The sequence below is a fragment of the Sphaeramia orbicularis genome, chromosome 13, assembly GCF_902148855.1.
Source record: "Sphaeramia orbicularis chromosome 13, fSphaOr1.1, whole genome shotgun sequence".
Classification (NCBI taxonomy): Eukaryota; Metazoa; Chordata; class Actinopteri; order Kurtiformes; family Apogonidae; genus Sphaeramia; species Sphaeramia orbicularis.
In genome coordinates, this window is record NC_043969.1 from 52748461 (window position 1) to 52773876 (window position 25416).

The 25416-nt window shown below is 40.2% G+C and overlaps 1 protein-coding gene across 1 annotated transcript; it reads right to left on the reverse strand.

The window, feature by feature from the left end:
* Nucleotides 1–1379: 1379 nt before the first annotated feature.
* Nucleotides 1380–23219, reverse strand: LOC115431257 (NACHT, LRR and PYD domains-containing protein 12-like). Its single transcript, XM_030151503.1, has 12 exons — nucleotides 23173–23219; nucleotides 19247–19384; nucleotides 18393–18512; nucleotides 13637–13860; nucleotides 11352–13170; nucleotides 10552–10722; nucleotides 8803–8976; nucleotides 7284–7457; nucleotides 6643–6816; nucleotides 5070–5243; nucleotides 2199–2372; nucleotides 1380–2044 (listed from the first exon to the last, which is right to left on the reverse strand). Exons 2-12 carry the CDS (start codon nucleotides 19363–19365, stop codon nucleotides 2011–2013), a joined length of 3357 nt encoding a protein of 1118 aa, XP_030007363.1. The 5' UTR covers nucleotides 19366–19384; nucleotides 23173–23219; the 3' UTR covers nucleotides 1380–2010.
* Between the last annotated feature and the right edge of the window lie 2197 nt (nucleotides 23220–25416).

Consider the following 25416-nt stretch of genomic DNA (forward strand, 5'->3'; position numbering starts at 1 on the left):
GAGGAACTGGAGAATAAAGCTACGACGGAGTATTAGGACCACAGAAGAAAAGAAAAACACTGGGCACTACCAGAAGAAAGTCAGAAAATATGGAGATAAAACCTGTAATTTTATGAGAATAAAGTCGAATACAAAAAGAATCACAATGTTCTGAGAATAAAGTCATAGTTATTAAAAAAAAAAAACTCATAAAAATGTCATTGGTTTATCAGATTAAAGTCGTCATATTCTGACACTAAAGCCCTAATATTATCAGAATAATGTGTTCATTTAAACCAGGTGGTGTAAATCTGCTAATTTCCCAGAATGCAGTGGTGCCCTGCTGGTCCACAGCAGTAGTATCTGTGTTGGATAAAGGACTGGATCTGAACTAGACTCAGTAAATCTGCTCAGTCCCAGTAGATCATGCATAGATTCACTGGGGTCAGTCCACGACCTACTGGAAATGACCTTTGGATCAGCTGGTTCTGGTCCTAGTTTTGGAGCCTTTGGATCAGCTGGTTCTGGGCCCTAGTTTTGGACCCTTTGGATCAGCTGGTTCTGGTCCTAGTTTTGGAGCCTTTGGATCAGATGGTTCTGGGCCCTAGTTTTGGAGCCTTTGGATCAGCTGGTTCTGGGCCCTAGTTTTGGACCCGTTGGATCAGCTGGTTCTGGGCCCTAGTTTTGGATCCTGTGGATCAGCTGGTTCTGGGCCCTAGTTTTGGACTCTTTGGATCAGCTGGTTCTGGGCCCTAGTTTTAGACCCTTTGGATCAGCTGGTTCTGGGCCCTAGTTTTGGACCCTTTGGATCAGATGGTTCTGGGCCCTAGTTTTAGACCCTTTGGATCAGATGGTTCTGGGCCCTAGTTTTAGACCCTTTGGATCAGCTGGTTCTGGGCCCTAGTTTTAGACCCTTTGGATCAGCTGGTTCTGGGCCCTAGTTTTGGAGCCTTTGGATCAGCTGGTTCTGGGCCCTAGTTTTGGACCCTGGTTGTCAGTCCTGATGAAACCATGTATATTTGTTTCTGAAATTCAAAACTTCAGCCTCAGTGTGTTTTGGAGAACCGAACAAGACTTTATTACTTTTGGAAAATTTTTGAACATTTTTTTATTATGTAGAAGATCAAGGTTAATGAATTGACCATATTTGGTTCCTTACCTGTAAGTTGCAAAAAAAAGTAAATGGAAAAGAAAAACACATTTAAAGTTAAAGGAACATGTATTTAAGACACTAGAACATCACTGTTAGAACATCACAACAACATGTGTACTGGTCCAGACCCCTGTCCCCTTAGACCCCCATGTGTGCTGGTCCAGACCCCTGTCCACATCCACATGACCCCTTTGAACATCATTCCTTACATTAGTTCCATTACTGCATGGAACTGAACAAAGCACAGGTGGACCTGACAGACCCTGGAGACCACATTGGACCTGACAGACCCCGGTAGACCACATTGGACCTCAGATTGTGGACTCACTGTCCTCTCTGGAACTGCTGATGTCACTGTCTTGTAATGTATTTGAAAATGACCATAAATAGTCCCTTGCCTGATCACAGGTCCAGTTTTCAGGTATACAGTGTAGTTCTCCATTAGTCCACAGGGTGGCAGCACAAAATAACTCAGTGCCATCCACAGAACTCACTGGTTCACTGACTGTACATCCAATGAAAAACCTCTGGTCAGTTCCTTCTTTTTCAGCTCCTCCACTCCTCAGTGCTTCGTGGTTCCTCATGAATCCATCTCAGAGAATCATCTGGAAGGATGTTTCACCGCCTTTAAAGTCACATGATGAACCAAGGAGGCGGAGCTACAGGAAGTCTGCCTCACCTTCTGTGACATCATCAGAGGGAGGGGTGAGGAGTGGAGGAGAAGAAGTGAGGAGTGGAGGAGAAGAAGTGAGGAGTGGAGGAGAAGAAGTGAGGAGTGGAGGAGAAGAAGTGAGGAGTGGAGGAGAAGAAGTGAGGATGTGCTGCTGCTTTCACATCTGTCGATCATCTGGACTCAGCTGATCCTCACACAGTCCTGATCACAGTGACTGTTCCACAGACCACCACCTCCATCTGAAGAAAGAGGAAAATACAAACAGATCAGAAAGAAATGTTTACGGAGACATTTCTGAATTTATTCAAACCACAGAGGAATCACTAAAAATAATTAAACAGACTTCTAATCATGGAGGTGTTCACCAAACCAGAACAAACTGACATTACTTACTCCAGTTTCTCCAGTTTACAGTGTGGACTCTGAACAAGGTCCTCCAGTTCTTTAACATCTGAATCCTTCAGGTTGTTCCAACGTATGTCGAGTTGTATCAGATGTGAGGGATTGGACTTCAGAGCTGCTGCCAGATAAGAACAGCTGATTTTGGACAAACTGCAGCCCCACAACCTGAATAAAGAAGAAATGATGGAGATTCAAATTAATGAACATTTCAGCCGAATATATTTAGGTTTTCAATATGAATGTGAAATATTCAACATTCACCAGTTTTTACTGACTGTAATTTTTGTAGCTGACAGAAAAATCCAACATTAAATGGTGTCGACTATACAGTGGTTAGAAAAACTCTGTGAACCCTCAAAGTTTTCTGCATGAATTGCTCATAAAATGTGATCTGCATCTCAGTCACCAGTATAGACAAACAGAATGTGTTGAACCCAAAACCACACAAACTATGTGAATATTTCATCTGTTCATTGTGCACAGCTCTGAAACCCTCACAGTGGAACTGGAAAAAGGAAGTGAACCCTGAAACTAATGATTCTAAACAGAGATAACGAGGCTGACGCTGTCAGAGGAGGATTAGAGTCCAGAATTCCTCAACATGAATTGGAATCAATGAAAGCAGATGTGAGCCGTGCATGGAGCCACTGTGACTCCTAAAAACACTCAAAGCTCTGCAGTTGGATGTTCACAAGAAGCATCTGCTCATGTCAACCAGATTTCACAACACAGATCTGAGAAGAGCTTCAATCCAGAGTTGCTGATTTGCATGTGAGTGAAGGGGGCTCCCTCTTCTGCCTGCCTGCTTTCCTCTTCCACTTCCTGCCTTTTCTGCACAAATACAAGATCCAAAAGGACAAAGCACAAACCTGGAGAAGCACTGGACATGTTTCCACATGCTGCTGTTCAATCATTTCCTGATTGAGAACAACCTCAAAGACTTGAAGGATTCACCAGTCTGACTTGGACAAAGTGTCCACAAATGGACAGGATTGAATTGTGTGGCTACTCTGCCTAAAAGTGAACGCCCAGCCAAGCTGACTGCAAAGACACAAGCATGAGTGGAAACAGACAAAAAAGAAGCAGAGAGGAACAGCTGAAGGCTGAAGGACTCACTGGAAGACCATCACATCTGTGTTCAGGAGTCTATTCCACAGCAGAGATAGAACAGACTCATGTCCAGTGCATGACAGCACAGAGGAAGATGCACTTTTACAACAAGCATCAGTGCATGTGGAAAAGTGAGCAAAGAGCACTGGAACACTTTACAACATGAATGGAAACATGTTCAGACTGATGGAACTGGAACTGTTTGGAAGAACACACAGCACTAGGTCTGACACAAACTACAACATCATCCACACCATCCCAGTCTCAGATCCAAATGGGAAACAGCTACGTTTGTCCACAGAACAAAACCTATCAGTCTGACAGTTAGAGCCTGAAAACTGGAAAATGTTCATGTTTTTTATCCTATTCTTTTCCATTGGCCTGTGTCTGAGTGACGGAACTTTAAAGATTCAGGCTGAGAACAACAAACATGGTGGACATTTGTCTGATATTTAGTGAAAACAGATCAATATTTGGAGTGAGTTTCTGCAGAAAAAATGCATTTGGTTCCATTTCTAATGAGAAATATTGATTTTATTTTCATAATATTCACTCAGTGAATGTACATAATCACTCACTTGCTCGTTTCATAGATTTTTCAGATCTGACCAGAATAACGTGAAACTCAACGTTAGTCAGTTCTAAGGACACTGTTCTCACTCAGCAGAGCTGTGGACGCACATCTGCACAGAGGATTCTCTTCTGATTTGGCTCCGTCTGACGGATCAAACCCTCCCTGGCCTACTGCATGTGTTGAGTCTGAGGTGGATTTGGTGATCAACACAGAATTCTGTGGCAGCAGCACATGGTGAAGTATGGAGGAGGAGCATCATGATCTGGAGCTGATCTGCATCAGGACCTGGACCACATGACATCACAGAATAGAATAGAACAGAATAGAATAGAATAGAATCTTTCTTTTGTCAGTAGTAGTTTGTCACACCTTTAACTCATCACTAGATCATGCATCACACACACTGTATGCTAGGAGCAGTGGGTTCACCATATCAGGCACCTACAGAGCAAATGGGGGGGTTAAATGCCTTGCTCAAGGGCACATCAGCCAAAAACTCTCCAGCAGTCCAGGGAATCGAACCTGCGACCCTTTGGTCACCAGTCAACTCTCCAGCCAATCCAGGCCACGGCAGCTCCAATCATGGAGGACCAAATGGAATCCTGAGTTTGTCAACATGTAAACATAGAAGTAAAGTGACTAGAGTGGCTTCAGAAACAGAAAAAGCACCTTTTGGAAAGAGCCAGTCAGAGCCCAGAGCTGAATCCAATAGAGACGCTGTGGACTGAACTCACCAGAGCCTTTCACAGCAGACATGCTCAGAATAGAGCTGAGCTGATGCACTTGTGTCACAAAGAATGATCCAAATGTCCCTGGACATTGTGCAGGTCAGATCAGCAGCTCCAAAAACACTGGTTTAAGGTTATTGGTGCAAAAGGAGCTTCAATCATTACATTCACTGGGACTGTTGAAGAGTTGTGTTCAATAAACACATGAAATATTAGTAGTGTTTGTGTGCTATTAGCTTCAACACATTGGATTTGTCTGGACTTGTGACTGACATGGAGATTAGATCAGATTTTATGAGCAATTCATGCAGAAAACGACAACATTTCAAAGGGTTCACACGACTGTTCTTGGAACTGTAAAACAACATTATGGATGTCAGTTCTGTTTGTTCATAAATGAGGTTCAGCTGCTCCTAAAACAGAACTCTATCAAACTAACAGTGAACTGACCACAGATCCTGTAGTTTACAATGTGGACTCTGCAGGAAATCACACAGCTCCTTCACTGATGAATCCTTCAGCTCGTTTCCACCCAGATGCAGTGTTATCAGATGGAATGGATTGGACTTCAGAGCTGAGGCCACAGAAGAACAGCTGATCTGTGATAAACTGCATCTCCACATCCTGAAGAAAGAGTCAATGATGTAAATTAAATCCATTCAGGATCCAGTTCTATATGTTTCGGGTTTAATCCCATGTTTCAGACTGTTTTTGTCAGATTTCTATGTGTAAACTCAAATGTCTAAAGTGTCAGACAAATGTAAACAGTAAACAGACCAATATTTACACATTATTTCTACATGTGTATAAATCTGCATCAAATAGAGGGAATGTTTCCTTATTATTCACATTAATGTCAGTATTTAGTGAGTGTCAAACTGTTGGAATCTGTTTTCATGCTTTGATGTCATAGAAATGCAAACCCCAGTGGATGATGTTCTCTATGACATCACCAAAAGTCTAAAGCTTTGCCATTGGAGCTGAAGTACTGTCCTGCAGTAAATGCACATCATTATTCCACCACTGTCACTGATGGAAATGTTTGAGCTGAATATTCCCTTTCTCTCTGATGTCATATTAGTTGGAGTGAACAAACACTGAAACTAGGACTGCTTTTCTTTGGAGTCTTTCCACCTATACATCTGTAGTTTCAGTTCAGAACTCTCATCTGTGTTGTTGTTCATTTGGGAGCTTTGTCATTAATGGCTCATCTTTTCATGTGGGACAGATCATCACACTCATATGACTGGACTCCTCACTTTCTGGACCTGAACAATGACTGGACTTGTGGGATTTTCATCCTACAACCTTCAGACGTTCTACACACATAAAGGTGAACACTCTAGACTTACTTGTAGTTTGGACATAGTTTGGAACTTTCACCTCCGTCATTTTGGCTCATGCTGTTTTACACTCTTTAGAGTTTCTGTCCGATTTGATCTGTGGTCAATCACATGTTTAAAAAAGCACTTTTACAGCTTTAGATTCACTTCAGATTCCACAATTTACACTTGATGATCATCTTGTCTATTTGAACAGATGCAGTATTTGATCATGTGTTGATTCTTTCTTTGTTGTGAACACAAAGTAAACTCTTCCTCCATGTTGAACTGTTGTCTGAATACAGTTGGTGAACATTTGAACAACAGTGTCTTCCTGTTCTTGGTGTTCTTCAGTTTCTGTCAATTCTTTGTGTTTAGATACTGATGAATCTGTCATGACTCTATTGTACTGATGGAGTGGATTCTGATCAAATGGACATCATTATATTTCAGAGAATTCCATTTTCAGTGTCTGTCAGTGCATCCATAAACACACACACTGTTTATGTTTATGGTCATTTAAAAGTACAAATTCATATTCTATTTTTCATTATTTTTTTCATTTTGATATGTCTGATGAAAACCAGTTTTTTTTTTCCCTTTTTCTTTTAACAAGTTCCTTCATATATTTGTTCTCATCTCTGATGAGGCTCTGTCGTTAATAAAACATATAAACTCTAGAACAGTAACAGTGAACTGACCACAGATCCTGTAGTTTACAATGTGGACTCTGCAGGAAATCACACAGCTCCTTCACTGATGAATCCTTCAGCTCGTTTCCACTCAGACCCAGTTTTATCAGATGTGAAGGATTGGACTTCAGAGCTGAGGCCACAGAAGAACAGCTGATCTCTGATAAACTGCAGTTATCCAACCTGAAGAAAGAATAAATCCTACAGATTAAAATGTATTAATGATCCAGTCAGATGTGTTCAGGTTTTAATTGGTGACTTAACTCGACTGAACTTTACACTTTTGTTCAATCACTTTCTCATTTGTTTCAGTTCCATGTCTACAGAGTCAATGTCTTCTACAAACACACACCTGAACACATCAGTTCACATTTGATGTAAAATAACCTTCAACCAACTAAAGCCTTTAAACTTCACCCAGTGACTCCTCCTGCTTTAACTAGAACAGATGCTGTTTGTCATTAGACGACTGTCCCTCAAAGTACAATGAAAAAATACTAATGACTTCAATCACTGTAGAACACATATACTGTGTGTTTCCTCTAGTTTTTCTTTGTTCAGTGTTACATTGTAGAATAAAAGACAAAACCTTTGAGTGTGTGTACAGATAATAAAACATATAAACTCTAGAACAGTAACAGTGAACTGACCCCAGATCCTGTAGTTTACAATGTGGACTCTGCAGGAAATCACACAGCTCCTTCACTGATGAATCCTGGAGGTTGTTTCTACTCAGATCCAGTTTTATCAGATGTGAAGGATTGGACTTCAGAGCTGAGGCCACAGAAGAACAGCTGATCTGTGATAAACTGCATTTATTCAACCTGAAGAAAGAGTCAATGATGTAAATTAAATCCATTCAGGATCCAGTTCCATATGTTTCGGGTTTAATCACATGTTTCAGACTGTTTTTGTCAGATTTCTATGTGTAAACTCAAATGTCTAAAGTGTCAGACAAATGTCAACAGTAAACAGACCAATATTTACACATTATTTCTACATGTGTATAAATCTGCATCAAATAGAGGGAATGTTTCCTTATTATTCACATTAATGTCAGTATTTAGTGAGTGTCAAACTGTTGGAATCTGTTTTCATGCTTTGATGTCATAGAAATGCAAACCCCAGTGGATGATGTTCTCTATGACATCACCAAAAGTCTAAAGCTTTGCCATTGGAGCTGAAGTACTGTCCTGCAGTAAATGCACATCATTATTCCACCACTGTCACTGATGGAAATGTTTGAGCTGAATATTCCCTTTCTCTCTGATGTCATATTAGTTGGAGTGAACAAACACTGAAACTAGGACTGCTTTTCTTTTCAGTCTTTCCACCTATACATCTGTAGTTTCAGTTCAGAACTCATCTGTGTTGTTGTTCATTTGGGAGCTTTGTCATTAATGGCTCATCTTTTCATGTGGGACAGATCATCACACTCATATGACTGGACTCCTCACTTTCTGGACCTGAACAATGACTGGACTTGTGGGATTTTCATCCTACAACCTTCAGACGTTCTACACACATAAAGGTGAACACTCCAGACTTACTTGTAGTTTGGACATAGTTTGGAACTTTCACCTCCGTCATTTTGGCTCATGCTGTTTTACACTCTTTAGAGTTTCTGTCCGATTTGATCTGTGGTCAATCACATGTTTAAAAAAGCACTTTTACAGCTTTAGATTCACTTCAGATTCCACAATTTACACTTGATGATCATCTTGTCTATTTGAACAGATGCAGTATTTGATCATGTGTTGATTCTTTCTTTGTTGTCAACACAAAGTAAACTCTTCCTCCATGTTGAACTGTTGTCTGAATACAGTTGGTGAACATTTGAACAACAGTGTCTTCCTGTTCTTGGTGTTCTTCAGTTTCTGTCAATTCTTTGTGTTTAGATACTGATGAATCTGTCATGACTCTATTGTACTGATGGAGTGGATTCTGATCAAATGGACATCATTATATTTCAGAGAATTCCATTTTCAGTGTCTGTCAGTGCATCCACAAACACACACACTGTTTATGTTTATGGTCATTTCAACGTACAAATTTATATTATTATTTAAAAATAAAATACAATACAGGTATTTTGGATTTCATTTTGATATGTCTGATGAAAAGCAGTTTTTTTTCCCTCTTTATTTAAACAAGTAACACTGAACTGACCTCAGATCCTGTAGTTTACAATGTGGACTCTGCAGGAAATCACACAGCTCCTTCACTGATGAATCCTGGAGGTTGTTTCCACTCAGACTCAGTTTTATCAGATGTGAAGGATTGGACTTCAGAGCTGAGGCCACAGAAGAACAGCTGATCTGTGATAAACTGCAGTTATACAACCTGAAGAAAGAATAAATCATACAGATTAAAATGTATTAATGACACATTTTATTTATTTATTTTTAGGGCGCTCAAAATGAACGCTTTAACTCGGATTAATCCATCATCATGATTAATCTGATTATAAATGTTAACATCATTAACCCATCTGCAGCGGAATGACTGTGAACGTCTGCTCCAACACATTTGGGTCAGTTTGTCCAGTAGAGTTAGAACAGAACCAGCAGAACCCACCCATAAAGAACAGAACCAGCAGAACCCACCCATAAAGAACAGAACCAGCAGAACCCACCCATAAAGAACAGAACCAGCTAGTCTGGATTCTGCCAACACTTGGGCTGACAGAATCCAAACTTGTGACAAACATGTTTAGTGCAAATATATTCCCTTCTTTCTTGAGTCTGTTTGCTCAAGCAAAATGAAACACCATTAATATAGATTAAAAATGAAGGATATTTAATCATGATTAATGGAAACTAATCCACAGAAACCCTGTGATTAATCTGATTAAAACTTTTAATCGTTTGACAGCACTATTTATTCTACGATCAATACAATATGTAAAGTAAAAATACTAGATTCCTAAAGTCGTTCTTATTACAAGTAAAATGTAATTAAATGGTTTGAACTCATAATACTTAATGTGCAGGAAAATTATTACTGTCATTGTTCTTTGATTTATAACTCAGTCCATAAATGAAACAATTCATGTTTCAGTTTATTACAAATATTTCAACTCAACCCATCTGCTGATCTGTGGGTTTCACTGTATGTAATATGTACATTTATTCAATATTAGAAGATGATGTTCTTGTTTAATGTTCAATCCTCTGATCTGAGCTGAAAAGGTTTCAAATAGAAAATGATAAACTCAAGAACAGACATTTGATGACAGCTTTTCTATATATATATATATATTTTTTTTTTTTTACTTTATCTTATTTTTATCAGTATTTGGTATTTCATCGTGGTGCTTTTACTTGACTGTATTAAAAGAACATCTTCAACTCATCATATGATGGAAAATAAAGGATGATGATGGTTTGTATGACAAAGGTTTGGTTGTTTAATGCTCACATCTGATCATGTAAACGTGTGTGAATCTTACCTATTAAATATTTCAGGTATTTTTAAAAACATCTCTTTCATCGTAGGTTTTCAGTGTCAGTTTTGGTTGTCTGAGATCAGATCAGGAACAGCTGTTGTTCCACTGGACCACATGGTGCTTCAGTAATTAGCACTATGGCCTCTGAGCAGGAGGAGGATTCCAGCACCAACTGTGTGTACCTTTGTGTGTGAGCGCTGCATGTTCTACCCCTGTCTGCATGGGTTCTCTCTGGGTTCTCCAGGTTCCTAACATCCTCCTTCTTCATAGTTTCAATGGGAAATCCAAATCCCTCATAGGTGTGAATGTGAGAATGAATGGTTGTTTGTGTGTGACAGTACTGCAGTGAACAGGGTGGACCCCACCTTCATCTATAGGTAAGCAGGATCACCTCTGGCACCCCCATGACCCTCAAGAGGAAAAACACATGGATGTGTTTGGACTGAACAGTAGACAGTCAGTGAACTAACCTCAGAGTTTCCAGTCTGCAGTTTGGACTCTCCAGTCCAGACGCCAGTTTCACTCCTGAGTTCTGTAGGTTGTTGGCACTCAGATCCAAAAGTCTCAGATGTGAAGGATTAGACTTCAGAGCTGAGGCCACAACTTCACAGTGAGTCTGTGAGAGTCTACAGGCAGAAAGTCTATAAATACAGAATTTACAGGAAATTAATTATGAACACATTTATTGAACATCTGAGTCTGAACGAGGTCAGGATATGGTGTTGTGTGACACCAGTTTTATGAAGTTCTAAGGTTTAAAAAAGACAAGAAAAGCAGATGAATAAAATAGACGAGTATAAAGACAGATGGAATGACAGCTTCCAAACAATAAAACCAAACACCCTAGATCTGCCCCTAGTGGCTGGATGTAGTATAGTTCAGACTGTTCTCCTGTTCTATGGGACTTCAGACAAACTACACAGTCAAAGTATACATCCAATAAATGTTCATTAGGCTGATATTTATTCAAGAAATCATTTGACTAATTACTTAGATTTGAATAAGTTACATGATGATCTTAAAATGAGTGATCGACCGCTTCAATGACCAATCAGTGTCAAGAATCCCTCAGAAACACAAACACAAACCAATCAGTCATCTGGTGGGTGGAGCTCACATCCCAGTGTCTCTACTCCATTGACTCTGATCATACAACCATCATGGCAGTTCCCATATTTCACTTTGACAGAAACACAAGACAGAGGGTCATGTGATCCACCTTTAGATTCAGTCTATGATTCATACTGTTCATATTCTCATCAGTACTTACATGGCCTTTCTGCAGTTCCTCACAGCTGGGATCAGTCTGAGTCTTCCTTCATCTGATGTGTTGTACTTCTGCAGGTTCAGTTCATCCAGAACCTCCTCTGACATCTGCAACATGTAGGCCAGAGCTGAACACTGGATCTCAGACAGTTTCTTCCATGATCTGTTCTCTGACTTCAGGAACTCTTGGATCTCCTGATGGACTGTTTGGTCCTTCATCTCCATCAGACAGTGGAAGATGTTGATGCTTCTGTCAGGACAGATGTCCTCAGTGTTCATCTTCTTCAGGTTCTTGATGACTTTATGGATGAGCTTTGGTCTGTTCTCTTTTGGACCCAGCAGACCTCCTAAAAGTCTGTGGTTGGACTCCAGACAGAGGCCATGAAGGAAACGAACAAAGAGATCCAGGTGTCCGTTCTCACTCTGAAGGGATTTTATCATGACTTTTCTGAGGAAAACAACCAGGCTGTCACTGAGGCTGTCACTGACTGTGAAACGCCTGAACATTTTCATGAAAAATGATTCTGAGCCCTTGTCCTGGTCACCCAGAAACCTCTTCAGAACCTCTGTGTTGTTGCTGGTGTAACAGTGGTAGATGTAGACTGCAGCCAGAAACTCCTGAACACTCAGGTGAACAAAGCTGTAGATTGTTTTGTGGAAGATCACAGTCTCTGTTTTGAAGATCTCTGTACAAACTCCTGAGTACACCAAGGCCTCTGTGACGTCCAGACCACACTGATCCAGGTCTTCTTGGTAGAACATCATGTTTCTTTTCTCCAGTTGTTCAAACGCCAGCCTCCCCAACTTCAGAAGGACTTCCATGTCTGCCTTTGTCAGCTCTTCTAGACTTGTTTCATGTCCTTTTTTGTACTTGTTCTTCCTCTTTGTCTGGACCATGATGAAGTGTGAGTACAGGTCTGTCAGGGTCTTGGGCAGCTCTTCTCTCTGGTCTGAAGTCAACATGTGCTCCAGAACTGTAGAACTGATCCAGCAGAAGACTGGGATTTGACACATGATGTGGAGGCTCCTGGATGTCTTGATGTGTGAGATCATTTTGTTGGACAGATCTTCTTCAGTGGATCTCTTCTTGAAGTACTCCTCCTTCTGGTCATCAGTGGTGAAGCCTCGGACCTCTGTTACCCTGTCCACACATGAAGGAGGGATCTGATTGGCTGCTGCAGGTCTAGATGTTATCCAGATCAGAGCTGATGGAAGCAGGTTCCCCTTGATGAGGTTGGTCAACAGGACGTTGACTGATGACTTCTGAGTGACGTCTGAAACAACCTGAAAGTGGTGGAAATCCAGTGACAGTCTGCTTTCATCCAGGCCGTCCAAGATGAACAGGAGTTTGCAGACGCTGATCTGCTCTGCTGTGACCTTCTGTAATGTTGGATGGAAAACATGGAGCAGCGTCAGCAGACTGTACTGCTCATCTGTGACCAGGTTCAGCTCTCTGAAGGACAGCAGAACCACCAGACTGACGTCCTGGTTTTCTAAACCCTCGGCCCAGTCCAGAGTGAACTTCAGCACCGAGAAGGTTTTTCCAACTCCAGCCACGCCGTTGGTCAGAACCACTCTGATGGGTTTCTGCTGCTCGGGTAAGGCTTTGAAGATGTCCTGACACCTGATTGGACTTTCTTGGATGATCTTCTTGGAAACTGTCTCCAGCGTCCTCACCTCATGTTGGGTATGAACGTCTTCACTCTGTCCCTCTGTGATGTAGAGCTCAGTGTAGATCCGGTTTAGACGGGTTCTACTTCCTGTTTCCTCAGTTCCTTCAGTCACACATTCACATCTGCTCCTCAGACTGAGTTTATGTTCAACTGCAACCAGACAACAAACACAGCTGGGTCAAAACATCTGTTCTCATCTGTCACTGAATGTTAATACTATTTCATATTGACAACAGTTTCCAAATGACAAACCCTACACCTGTTACTATGGAAACCACTGATCAGACATGGATCTGATTTATACAAACAGGAATCATTCCAAAGCAGTTTTAACAACACGGACAAGATGATTGTCACTGACCAAATACTGAATAATGGGATTGAATTTACAGAGAATCAGTGAGTTACTTTGACCATCATCCTCTGGAAAACATTGAATTTGATCAATAGGAAATCAAATCAATATTTCAGTCGATCATTTCCAACATTTGATAGAAAATGTAGTTCAGTCTAATGCAGTTCAGATGTTCTTTGTTGTGCTGCTCAGTCAGTGACAGTTGAACACATGTTGTGTTTAGTGAAGTGCAGACATGTTCAGACAGATGTCCAGTCTTACTTTGGACAGAGCTGTGGATCTGCAGCTCAGCTCTTGTTCTGGATGTTTCTTCACACTGGGGACAGGAGGAGTCTCCTGATGAACCAGACTGGTCCCAGTATGAAGTGATGCACTGTCTGCACAACCAGTGTCCGCAGCTGGTCCGGACCGGATCACTCTGGACCTTCTGACACAAAGAACAGGACGCTGGGTCCACCTCAGGAACATGAGTCCTCTCCGTCTCTCTGTGGACATCAACACATTGTTTAGAAGAAGCTTCTTCAAACTTCTTTCAGATCAGCTGTTCAAAGGATCACATCTACACTCACAACTCTGTGCTGGCTCAAGGACCTGGTCTGGTTGGGGATCAGACCCAGGACCTTGTTGCTGAGCGGTGCCAGTGTAAACCACTGAGCCGCCTCAACTCACAGTCTGTCTGAAAATGGCAGCTGGAAGGAATGATGAGCCTCCATTTCAGCTCACATGTCCAACCCAATGCACTGCTTGATTCTTTTGAAGCCCATGTTCAGTCAAACCCACCAGACCTGTGACCCAACAGCCTTAACCCAGCGCTCGGGTTCTGAAAACAACCCAGCATTTCTAAGTGTGGACACACCACACAGAGGACTTCCATCTAAAACTGCTCTGGTCTTACTGGTCTGTTTCAGAGCTGATTCTCACACAAACATGTGTTTAATGTTCATTCAAATGAAGAAAACACTTCAAACATAAAAACAGGCTCTTAGTGTCTGAACCTTTACACACATTTGGTTCAGGATTGAACGTCTTTCTTTTTGTCACATGTGAGTGAGTCTCATGTGTTTCACAGACTTTAAGGCTGTTGTTCATCTCAGAGTCTCAAACATCTTTTATTCACAGCAGCTGGAGTCCAAATGAGGAGTTTAGACCATTTCTTTTTTTGTTTTTTTTTGTAATTATCTTTTTATTATTATTTTTCAGTCAGCATTATCTTAGCATTTTACATCATTTACATGACTTCTATGTATGTAAAGAGAAAAAAGAACAAAAAACGCAAAACATTCCCAAACAGGGGAGCATTGACAGGAATAGTAAAAATATACAAAGCAGCCCAAAATATAGTTAAAGGGAAACAACACATATTTCACATTCCATTCTTTTCCCCTGTATCAGATGAACATTTAACATTTAAAGTGTAGCTCTAACCCAGGGTTTACATGGATCTATATGCACAATACTCTTATTCAGTGAAATCAGCTCTTAATAGTTTTATAAAAATCAACCCAGTTTTTTCCAATACTTTGTGAATTTGTCTAAATCCAGTCTGACAGACAAAGTCCACTTCTCCATCCTGTAGATGTCATCTATAACCTCGATCCACTCCTCCATTTTTGGTGCATCCTTTTTTAGCCACCTCCTAGTGATGGCTTTTTTCCCTGCTACTGACAATATTCTGAATAAATATTTGTCTTGTGAATGTGTTATCCCCTGGTTCTCTTTTCCCAAGTATATAGATTCAAAAGTGAATGGAAATTGGACTTTGAAAATTTTCTCCATGCTTTTCTTCAAATCCTGCCAAAAAGGCACAATATAAGGGCAGTCCCAAAATATATGAAAATGATTGGCTTTACTTTCACCACAGTCTCCAACATCTTGTATCCTGAGATTTCTGTGCTGGTGTAATAAAATATCTCATAATATTCCGCCAACCATATTCCCTCCATGATAGGGAGCATGTTGTTTTCCATTGTTGCTCACTGATATACTCCCATTCCTCCTCAGATAACGTTCTTCCCACCTCTTTTTCCCACTTTCCTTTCATATGTACTGTATTGTTTCCTTTTAAATTTTCCACTTCTTTATACAGTTTTGATATTAATTTCTTGCCTGAGTCTGATTCATCTGCTAAAATGAACAGTTTAATTATCCCTGTCTCTGCCTCCTTTAATTTTTTCAGAGTTTGCTCCATATAATGTCTCATCTGAAAATATCTGTATAAATCCTGGTTGTTTAAACCATATTGATTTTTTAGATCCTTAAAACTTTTAATAACATTCTTCTTAAAGAGCTCCCAAAATATTGCTGGTCCCCGGTCCCATCTACAAAACCTACCATCCACTGAGTTGGCTGTAAAATCTGAATCATGTGCGATTCATCGCAGTATCCTACTTTGCTCTGTTAAGTTATTTTTTGTTAGAATTTCAAACCATATATTAAGGGATATACCCAGCCATGGATTTAAATCCTCTTTGAGCTGTTCCCTCAGTCTTTTATGGTTTATGATGGCTTGTATTGGAACAGTATTTGATGTAAAACACTCAGTATCCTTCCATCTTGCTCTGTAGGCTGGATTACACAGGTTCCATAGAGTTTTTCATTGTGCAGCCTGATAGTAGCTTCTAAGACAGGGCAGGGCTAGTCACTCTGGCCAACTGTAAAGTTTTATAACTTATTCTCGGTCTTTTCCCCCGCCAAATGTATCTTGAGATGAATTTATCCCACTCTGTAAATTCTTTATCTGTTACCTGTATTAGAAGGGTTTGGAATAAATACAGTAACCTTGGAAGAACATTCATTTTAACCACTTCTGTTCTTGAAACTAAAGTTGTGAATGGGATTAAATTCCACTTTACAATGTCTGATTTTATTCTTGAAATTAATGGACCATAATTTATTGATTTCAATTGACATAAATCCTGAGGAAGGTTTACTCCCAGGTATTTAATGAATTTTGAATTCCAATTAAAACTAAATCTTTCTTTAATAGATTGGTCAGGATCATAGTTGAATAAGAGAACCTGGGTCTTTTTCACATTTAATTTGTAACCTGAAAATAGTCCAAATTCCTCAAGTGTTGACATTGATGCTGGAAGGGATGCAGTGGGTTGTGTTAAGTATATTAACACGTCATCTGCAAATAGTGCTATTTTCTGTTCACCCCCTTCCATGTCTACACCTTTTATATTTTCATTCTGTTTTATCCATTGGCTCAGTGGTTCCAAATATATAGCGAATAGGAGAGGGCTAATTGAACAACCTTGATGACACCCCCGTTCTAGTATGAAAGAATTTGAGAGATTTCCATTGATTTTGACTCTGGCTGATGGTTTATTGTACAGAGATTGTATGGTCCTGATGAATGTTTCATGAAAACCAAATTGTCCCATTACCATAAACAGAAAGTCCCATCTGACAGTCAAATGCCTTTTCTGCGTCCAGTCCCAACATTATTGCTTCCAATCGTTTTGTACTTCTGTTTTGCATCACATGTAGTGTACGCTGAATATTGTCCTGTGATGGTCTCTGCTTTATAAATCCAGTCTGGTCCTGGTGGATTATATCTGGTAAAATTGTTTCTAAGCGTCTGGCTAGAATAGCGCTGAATATCCTGTAGTTCAGGTTAAGCACACTAACTGGTCTATAATTAGAACACTCCAATTTGTCCTTTCCTTCTTTTGGAATAACTGAAATGAAGGCCTCCTTCCATGAGTTTGGGATTTCTCCCTCTTTTAGTACCCAATTAGATGCATTTTTTAGAAGGGGGATCAATGTCTCCCTGAGCACTTTATAAAACTCAGAGGTGTATTCATCTGTGCCCGGAGCCTTGTTTGTCTTCAGCTTTGAAATTGCTGAATTAATTTCTTCAGCTGTGATTTCCTTTGTCAGGGTAGCGTTTTGATCCTCTGTCACTCCTGGCAATTTTAAAGAATCTAGAAATGAAATTATCTGATTTTGATTATTTATCTTTGGTTGAGAATACAACGCCTTGTAATATGTTTCGAAACATTTATGAGTTTAGACCATTTCACTAAAGCTGGACTGGAAACTGTCAGTTCTACTCACACACCTGAGTTTGATTTGAACCAGTTACTGACAGGAACTGATCACATCTGACCTGCAAACTTCATCAATATACAAGCAATAAGAGTATTAACAGTAATAGTAGAGGACTGTATATGATCAAAAACACACACAACTATGAACGTAGAGGGTTCGGACTAATGGTTACAGCTGTCAATCAAGACTTCAATTAGATTAAAAATTCTTCTGTCAGATGAATTCATACATGTCAACAAAAGATCAGAAATCAGGTCCAGGTTCATGACTAAAGTTCAGAGGATGATCCTTGGACCGGTCACTCTTCATGGACAGACATGTGGACACTGGAGACTCTGCTCTGGGTCTGTTATACTGACCTCTGGAAACAACACAAGTCCAACAGTTGGATTGGACAGTATGTTAGTGTTATTCACATCTGAACACTTCATTTTCTATCACCTTTGGTTATTATTACCTCCACCAAGGAGGTTATGTTTTTGCCGGCGTTGGGTTGTCTGTCTGTCCGTGTGCAAAATAACTCATAAAGTTATGGACGGATTTGGATGAAAATTTCAGGAAATGTTGATACTGGCACAAGGAACAAATGATTACATTTTGGTGGTGATGTGGGGGGGGGGGGGGGGGGGGGTACTGATCTGCCTTGGCGGAGGTCTGTGGTCTCTGCGTGCTTTTCTAGTTGATGTGTGTTTTTATTCTGTCTGAAGGACACATTTGGACTTTAAAGTGGACACATCATGTCCTGTTCTGTCTCTACTGTTGTTGAACCAGTAAAGTCCAACTAGAATCAGTGTCTCATGTTTGTTGAACTCTGACAACCTGTCAACTGGTAGTTTACCTTCATGTCAGAACATGTTAAACTAGAAGCACTCAGAGAGCGCAGACTTCCGCCAAGGCAGGTCAGGTCATCACTGCTAAACCGTGTCCTGCAGATCATTTGAAAGAATAAACAGTCTCTTACTCTGTGTCTGAAGGTCCAGGTTCACGACTAAAGTTTGGAGGAAATCCCTTGGACCGGTCACTCTTCATGGACAGACATGTGGACACTGGAGACTCTGCTCTGGGTCTGTTATACTGACCTCTGGAAACAACACAAGTCCAACAGTTGGATTGGACAGTATGTTAGTGTTATTCACATGTGAACACTTCATTTTCTATCACCTTTGGTTATTATTCATGTGTGTTTTGATTCTGTCTGAAGGACACATTTGGACTTTAACCCTTTCATGCATGAATTATGAGAACCTTAGTCAAGATTTTTTTTCTGGAGTGTTTTTATACCTCCTTAGGCATAAAAAAAATTGCCATCGAGTTTTTTTTTTTTTCCATGGAGTTACCAAAATGTCCATGCATTTAATTTTTTAAGTAAAGAAAGATGTATTTAAAACCCACTATCAGAAAGTAAAATGAAAACAATGAAATAAAACCATTTTTAAGGCTGTTAGTTTGACATTTTCTCACATTTGAGCATACTCTAATGCTAGTCATTACCTCATATAATATGCAAAAAACAACTCTTTTTGTCTAACAAATAACAACTGATTTACACTTAAACATGTCACTGCAGATCAGTTTATCAAGAACAGCAAAGCTATAGTAATGGGATGAATTGCAGTGTATTATGGGATGTTGCATAAGTGTCCACTGTGTTGGGTCATATGGAACTATAACAACAAACCCTATAAATATATAAGAGAACAGCTGGAGAAGAACTGTCCACTGGAGTGACCACAATGCATGAAAGGGTTAAAGTGGACACATCATGTCCTGTTGTGTCTGTAGTCAAATATTAAAGGTGTGTGACAGTGGACTCACTGTGGATCAGAGGGTCCTGGTTCATTACTGCCCCCTGGAGGTTCCTTTATGGACAAACCCCTGTTTGTATCATGGGATAACTCTGCTCCGTCCTCGTCTTCATCCACACTCAGACTCATCCTGTGAACTTCAGTCAGTCTGAAAGGACAAACAGGAAAACTACTGTGAGCTCACCTCACTGAAACACTGGGTTCATCCGTCACAAACACAACAACTGACTGAACTATGTCAGGTATGTACCTGGGTCACCTGAGCTGACGGCTGCCCCTCCCCCTCTGCATTTACAGGAACTCAGAGGTTTGGGTGTGACACAAATATTACACTATTTACCAGCTTTTACTTCAGAGTTTGTGAGGTTTATTTGTGTAACTCAGAAGAAATTGGCTTTCAAAGAAGGGGCTGTCTCTGACCTTCAGTCAGCCGCCAAAGACTTGAAAACTGAGATTTTGAAGCAGAACAACATTATAAAACCGCTCTAGAAAATAAGATGGCTGCAAACAATCTTGGTTCTGCATGGTCATGTATGAAAACCATGGCAGGCCTTCAAACCCCAGAGCAGCAGGCAGACCATTTTAGACAGTTTTAATTCAGACAGATTTTGCAAATGCTCTTAACAGTTTTTATGTTTGTTTTAATTCTTTTGATTTTAGTAAAGACATTTTAGAGCTGAAACAGGACCTGAAGGACACGCTGCACTTTACCATTGAACTGAGCGATGTCACAAAGGCCTTCAGTTCTGTGAAGATGAACAAGAGCCAGGGTCCTGACAACAGCAGTGGTGGTCTTATTAAATCCTGTGCTGATGAACTCAGTCCTGTATTTCAGTTTATTTTTAATAAATCCTCGCAGACACAGCATGTGCCCACTCTCTGGAAGGATGCTGTGGTGGTCCCTGTCCCTAAATCCAGCCGTCCAAAAACTGTGAATGACTTCAGGCCTGTCGCTCTCACCTCAGTAGTTATGAAAGTCTGTGACAAACTGGTTCAGTCTGTGATTCTAAAGGAGACTGAACATGAGCTGGATCCAATGCAGTTTGCATCCAGGCCCAACAGAGGAGTGGAAGACGCCACACTGACTCTGTTCAACAGGATTTTTAAACATGTGGAGGTAAAAGGTCATCTGCAAGGCTTTTATTTATAGACTTCTCCTCCGCTTTTAATACAATCCAGCCCCACATTTGAATTAAAAGGCTTTTAGAACAGTTTAAGATCAGTAAAAACCTGATGGGCTGGATTTTAGATTTTTTAACAGACAGGTCACAGAGTGAGGATGAATGGGCTTCTGTCAGACCCAGTGTTCTCCTCCACTGGTTCTCCTCCAGCCTGGCTCCTGTCTCCATTCTTCTACATCCTCTACACAAATGTGTGTCAGAGTGAATGTGAAAACAGGAGCATCATTAAGTATGCTGATGACTCAGTCATTGTCAGCCTGCTCACAGAGGGGCAGACCAGTCCAGTCCTGTCACTGATGACTGGGTCCAGTGTGTGAGGAGTCCCACCTTCACCTGAACTGATCTAAAACAAAACATATGATCATCGATTTTAGGAAACAACAGGACAGGCACAGAGTCACTGTAATTAAAGGTCAGACTATAGAGCAAGTGCAATCAGACAAATACCTTTGGGACGATAATTGATGAAAAACTGAGTTTTAGTGAAAACTGCAGATGTGTGTGTGAACAGGACCATCAGCGCCTCCACTGCCTTAGAACACTGGAACACTTCCACATGGACCCAACATCTGAACTGGGTTTTATCGTTCCTTTATTGAGTCTGTTTCATCTTTTTGTCTGGTGCCGTGGTTCGCTCAGACCTCAGTTTCAGAGAAACTCACTGAATCAAACAGTCAGATGGTCCAGTCGCCTGATTGGTCAGTCCCAGTCTGGTCCCTCCTCCCTGTCCACTAAACAGGTCCAGAGGATGGATGCATCAGTTCTGAACAATGACTCCCATCCTTTACCAGGTGAATTTCAGCTCCTTTCCTCTGGACGGAGGTTCTTAACCTTGTTGGAGGTACTGAACCCCACCAGTTTCATATGTGCATTCACCGAACCCTTCTTTATTAAAAAATATAATATGATTTTTTTCAAATTCAAGACACAGGCATATGTTTTACTGGTGCACAAAATGAACCGTGCATTAACATCACTGTGTTCAAAGAACAAAACCAATACAGTGTGTGAACTTACAACAAATTCCATACCTTTTCACAAAGACATGACCTTTTTTAATACTACCACACTGAAATGGTTTTAATTTTTAACCTTATGTATCCCAATAATGAACTTATTGTATTTATGCTATTTATCATTTTTAACATTTTAACACACACCCATCACCTAATTTCCATCAGGCTACAATAATAATGAATATTTACTGTAAATCAGTGTGACTTCTGCTGTTGTGTATGTGTATGTGTAGGCCGTCAGGTCAACCCGGTGTAGTTTCATCTCACTCCGAACTTTCCGAACCACGCAATTTTGACATAAAAAAAAGATAATTACATGTAATGTATTAAAAAAAAAGTTCTCGTTATACTCCTTCAGTATTTTTGTGATCGTTGTTTTATTACGGCACTAGCTTGGCTTTAACGTAATATGATTTCTCCATCCGTGACGGTGCGTCGGTCGTCACATGATTGTAACTGACCAATGCGGTGACCGAAAAATGTAAACAAACGCTCCACATGGCTGCCTCCATGGTTAACAGGAAGTAGCAAAAGTCATAACAACGATGTGGAAAATACTCAAATAATTCATCGTCAGACGAGTGGAAGAGATTATAAACACTTCCGGGTGTATTGTAGTGCTATAAGCAACAACAATACACCGTGTATATTGGATGTCAGTCAGAGAAAGAGTCTCCGAAGCCGTTTGTTTACATACACGGACCTAGCCCGACACACACACCTGACTAATGAGTCCAGTGTGTGTGTTGACCTCCGCCGAACCCCTGAGACTGACTCACCGAACCCCTAGGGTTCGACCGAACCCAGGTTAAGAACCACTGCTCTGGACGGAGGTTCTTAGTCCCAGGTTCAGGACACAGCGTTTATAAAAACAGCTGTTCCTGTCGCCGTCACTGAGCTCAAGAAGAAATAGTGACATTGCACTTTACTAACTTATTTTAGTTATTTATCCCATTTCTTTGCTCTATTTATTATTATTATTGTGACTTCAAATTTTTTAATTAAATTTTTAAATTTTATGTTCTTATTCTGGTTTTTATCCTGGATTGTTTTTATCTTTTCTGGTTTTTATTGTGTTCTATTGCATCTTGTTTTTATTTATTTGATCTTATTTATTTATTTTATTCTTTTCCTTATCCATGCTGCTGTACTGATGAATGGTGGAACACTGAGCACTTTTTGTCCGGTCTTTTTGTCCTGTCTGTAAGCGTGATCAAGTACCTGTCCCACATGTTCAGCATATGTATTGTTGTAATACCAGAGCAATCACCTAGACTGCAAAACAAATCTGCCTACGGGTACAAATAAAGTAACCTTGACCTCGCCTCTGATTTGTTCCTCACATTAAAACATGTTTGAGTGTAAACTTTATCTGTGTTATTTATGTAACCGAGTCATTTAATGGTGTTAGTGTCACTTATTAACCCCAGATACAGCAGATTATTAATCAGACATTAAATATCACCTCTCATCCACATTAGTGACGTTCAAAGAGTTTCACACACTTTACAGATAATAAAACTAATAGAGAAAAATTAGAAATGAACTGAAAAGTAGAGCAGAAATGTAGACGTCACAAACACTGACACAACAGGAAATAAGCCAGTGGACACAGAGTCCAGTAAACCTAGTGGACACTCAGCGTGGAAGGGGCTCCATCCATGTTTACAGTTCCAGTCCACACCCAGAAAACCCACTGAGAGACTAGAACAGGAAAAGGATCTGAATGTCAGACTCACCCTGAACCAGACGCCTTCTGTTCTTCTGTCAAAATGGAGTCTGAACTCTGAATACTTTCACTTCTGCATGGAACTGGCTCACCTGTTGACTCCTCCCCCTGCCTCCCCCTCCCTCTCTGCATTTACTGGAAGTCATGTGTTCACTCTTTGTTGACACAGACTCAGTGTGAGGCATAAAACCACCACATGATGTGTTTGGTGTCATTATTCTCCATATTGTAGGTTAATACTCAAAACTATGAAGTGACAGATCAGCAATTCTAGAATAGACCCAGAACAGCCCAGAAAGTGTTTGATCTTTCAGATTGTTCTAAGTGGACCCCCTTCTGCTCATTCTGTCAGATTCAGGAGGTCAGCTGGAATGGTTTTCCACCAGTTCTGAACCAGTTCCCAGAGGTTCTGAGAACCTGTTGGATGTTTTCCCTTCACTCTGTGGTCCCACTCCTCCAGACCATGTCATGTGGGTTCAGGTCAGGTGGACGTGGAGGCCAGGTCATGTGACGTAGACTCCATCACTGTGTTTGTTGAACAGACGGCTGAATGTTCAGTCAGTGAATAGAAAAGAATAAAGAACAGAACAGACAGACTCACAGTATCACAGAGCTGACAGAACATCAGCCAAATACATCTGTGTTAAAAATATATGAGTCACCTTTTACAATTGGATTGAGTTTGGATTAATAAAAGTTCACAGGTTGTGCACTTCAGATTGTGTTGTTTCTAAGGTTTAAACCCAGTTTCCATACTGGTGTTGGTAGAAATATCCTACACTTCACTATAGACAAGATAATCTACAAAGCAGATGAACACAACACGTCTGTGCTGCATTTTATACTGAATGAATGTCCAGCTTTTCCCACTCACTATGAGTTGGAATTAATAAGCACAGCTGTATGAAAATAATCTAGGTTCTATAGTATAATATTGGAGAATATAATATAAATATATAATAACTGGAGCAAACACATTTGTATCAAACATCATGGTTTGATTTGTTACCAACTCTGGACCCCCCCCCCCCCCATGTGTGGATATTTAGAAACAGCAGTCAGAGCATTTTCTGTCCAGTCAGCTGTTGAACCTGCACTTTAGGTTCTAAAACATGAACAGGATCCATTTATTAGTGGACGGTTCACATGAATGAACACATCTGGTACTGAATCGGTTGAATCGACTGTCATCATCAGTCATCACACACACAGTCAGTTTATTATGTTGGGTTTGTGCAGGAAATGCAGAATAAAGACGGACTGAGATGGAAGGATGAAAATGAAGGTTAGGATTGAGTCACAGCAGCCGATGAAGAACAGGACAGAAGATGGAGAAGGACTGGACTCAAAGTCATAGATTAGACCACAGGTGTCAAACATGCGGCCCGGGGTCCAAATCCGGCCCGCCAAAGGGTCCAGTCTGGCCCTTGGGATGAATTTGTGAAATGCAAAAATTACACTAAGAAATTAACAGTCCTTTTAGTTCAGGTTCCACATTCAGACCAGTTCAATCTGCAGTGGGCAGGATTCAGTCAAATACTATCATAATAACATATAAATAATGACAACTCCAGATTTTTCTCTTTGGAAATGTAAATATTTTCATGTATTTACGCTAAAACAAAGCATAATTTCACCAAAACCTGAGCAAATATGAACAACCTGAAATGTCTTAAGAGAAGTACATACAATTTTAACCAGATTCTGTCTGTTATTAAATGTTTTGTGTGTTTGTAGATCCACTGTGATCTTCAAGTTATAATGTACATGTGTAAATGATAAACTGAGACAGAATATTGTTCAAATTATGCTTTTTTTTTCAGTTTGTTCATGTTATTCACATCTTTTGAAAGTATAGTTTGTTGATGTAAACCTTTCTATAATGTAAATTTACTTTTTTTGCTCTAAAACATAGAGAAAAGTTTGGAGTTGACATTATTTCTATATTATTCTGTTATTATTTTACTGGTTCGGCCCACTGCAGATCAAATTTAGCTGAATGTGGAACTGAACTAACATGAGTTTGACGGCCCTGGATTAGACCAAGGCTGTCAAAGTCATGTGAGTTCAGGTTCCACATACGAATATGAGCTAAAGTGGATCAGACCAGGAAAATACTGTTAGAACACCTCCACATCTAAGGACAATTACATTAAAAAGGTTTACATTTACAAACTATACTTCAATAAATAAATGTGAATAAGCTGAAATATGTTCAGTGTGACTTTTCCATTTGATAAATTCATCCCGTGGG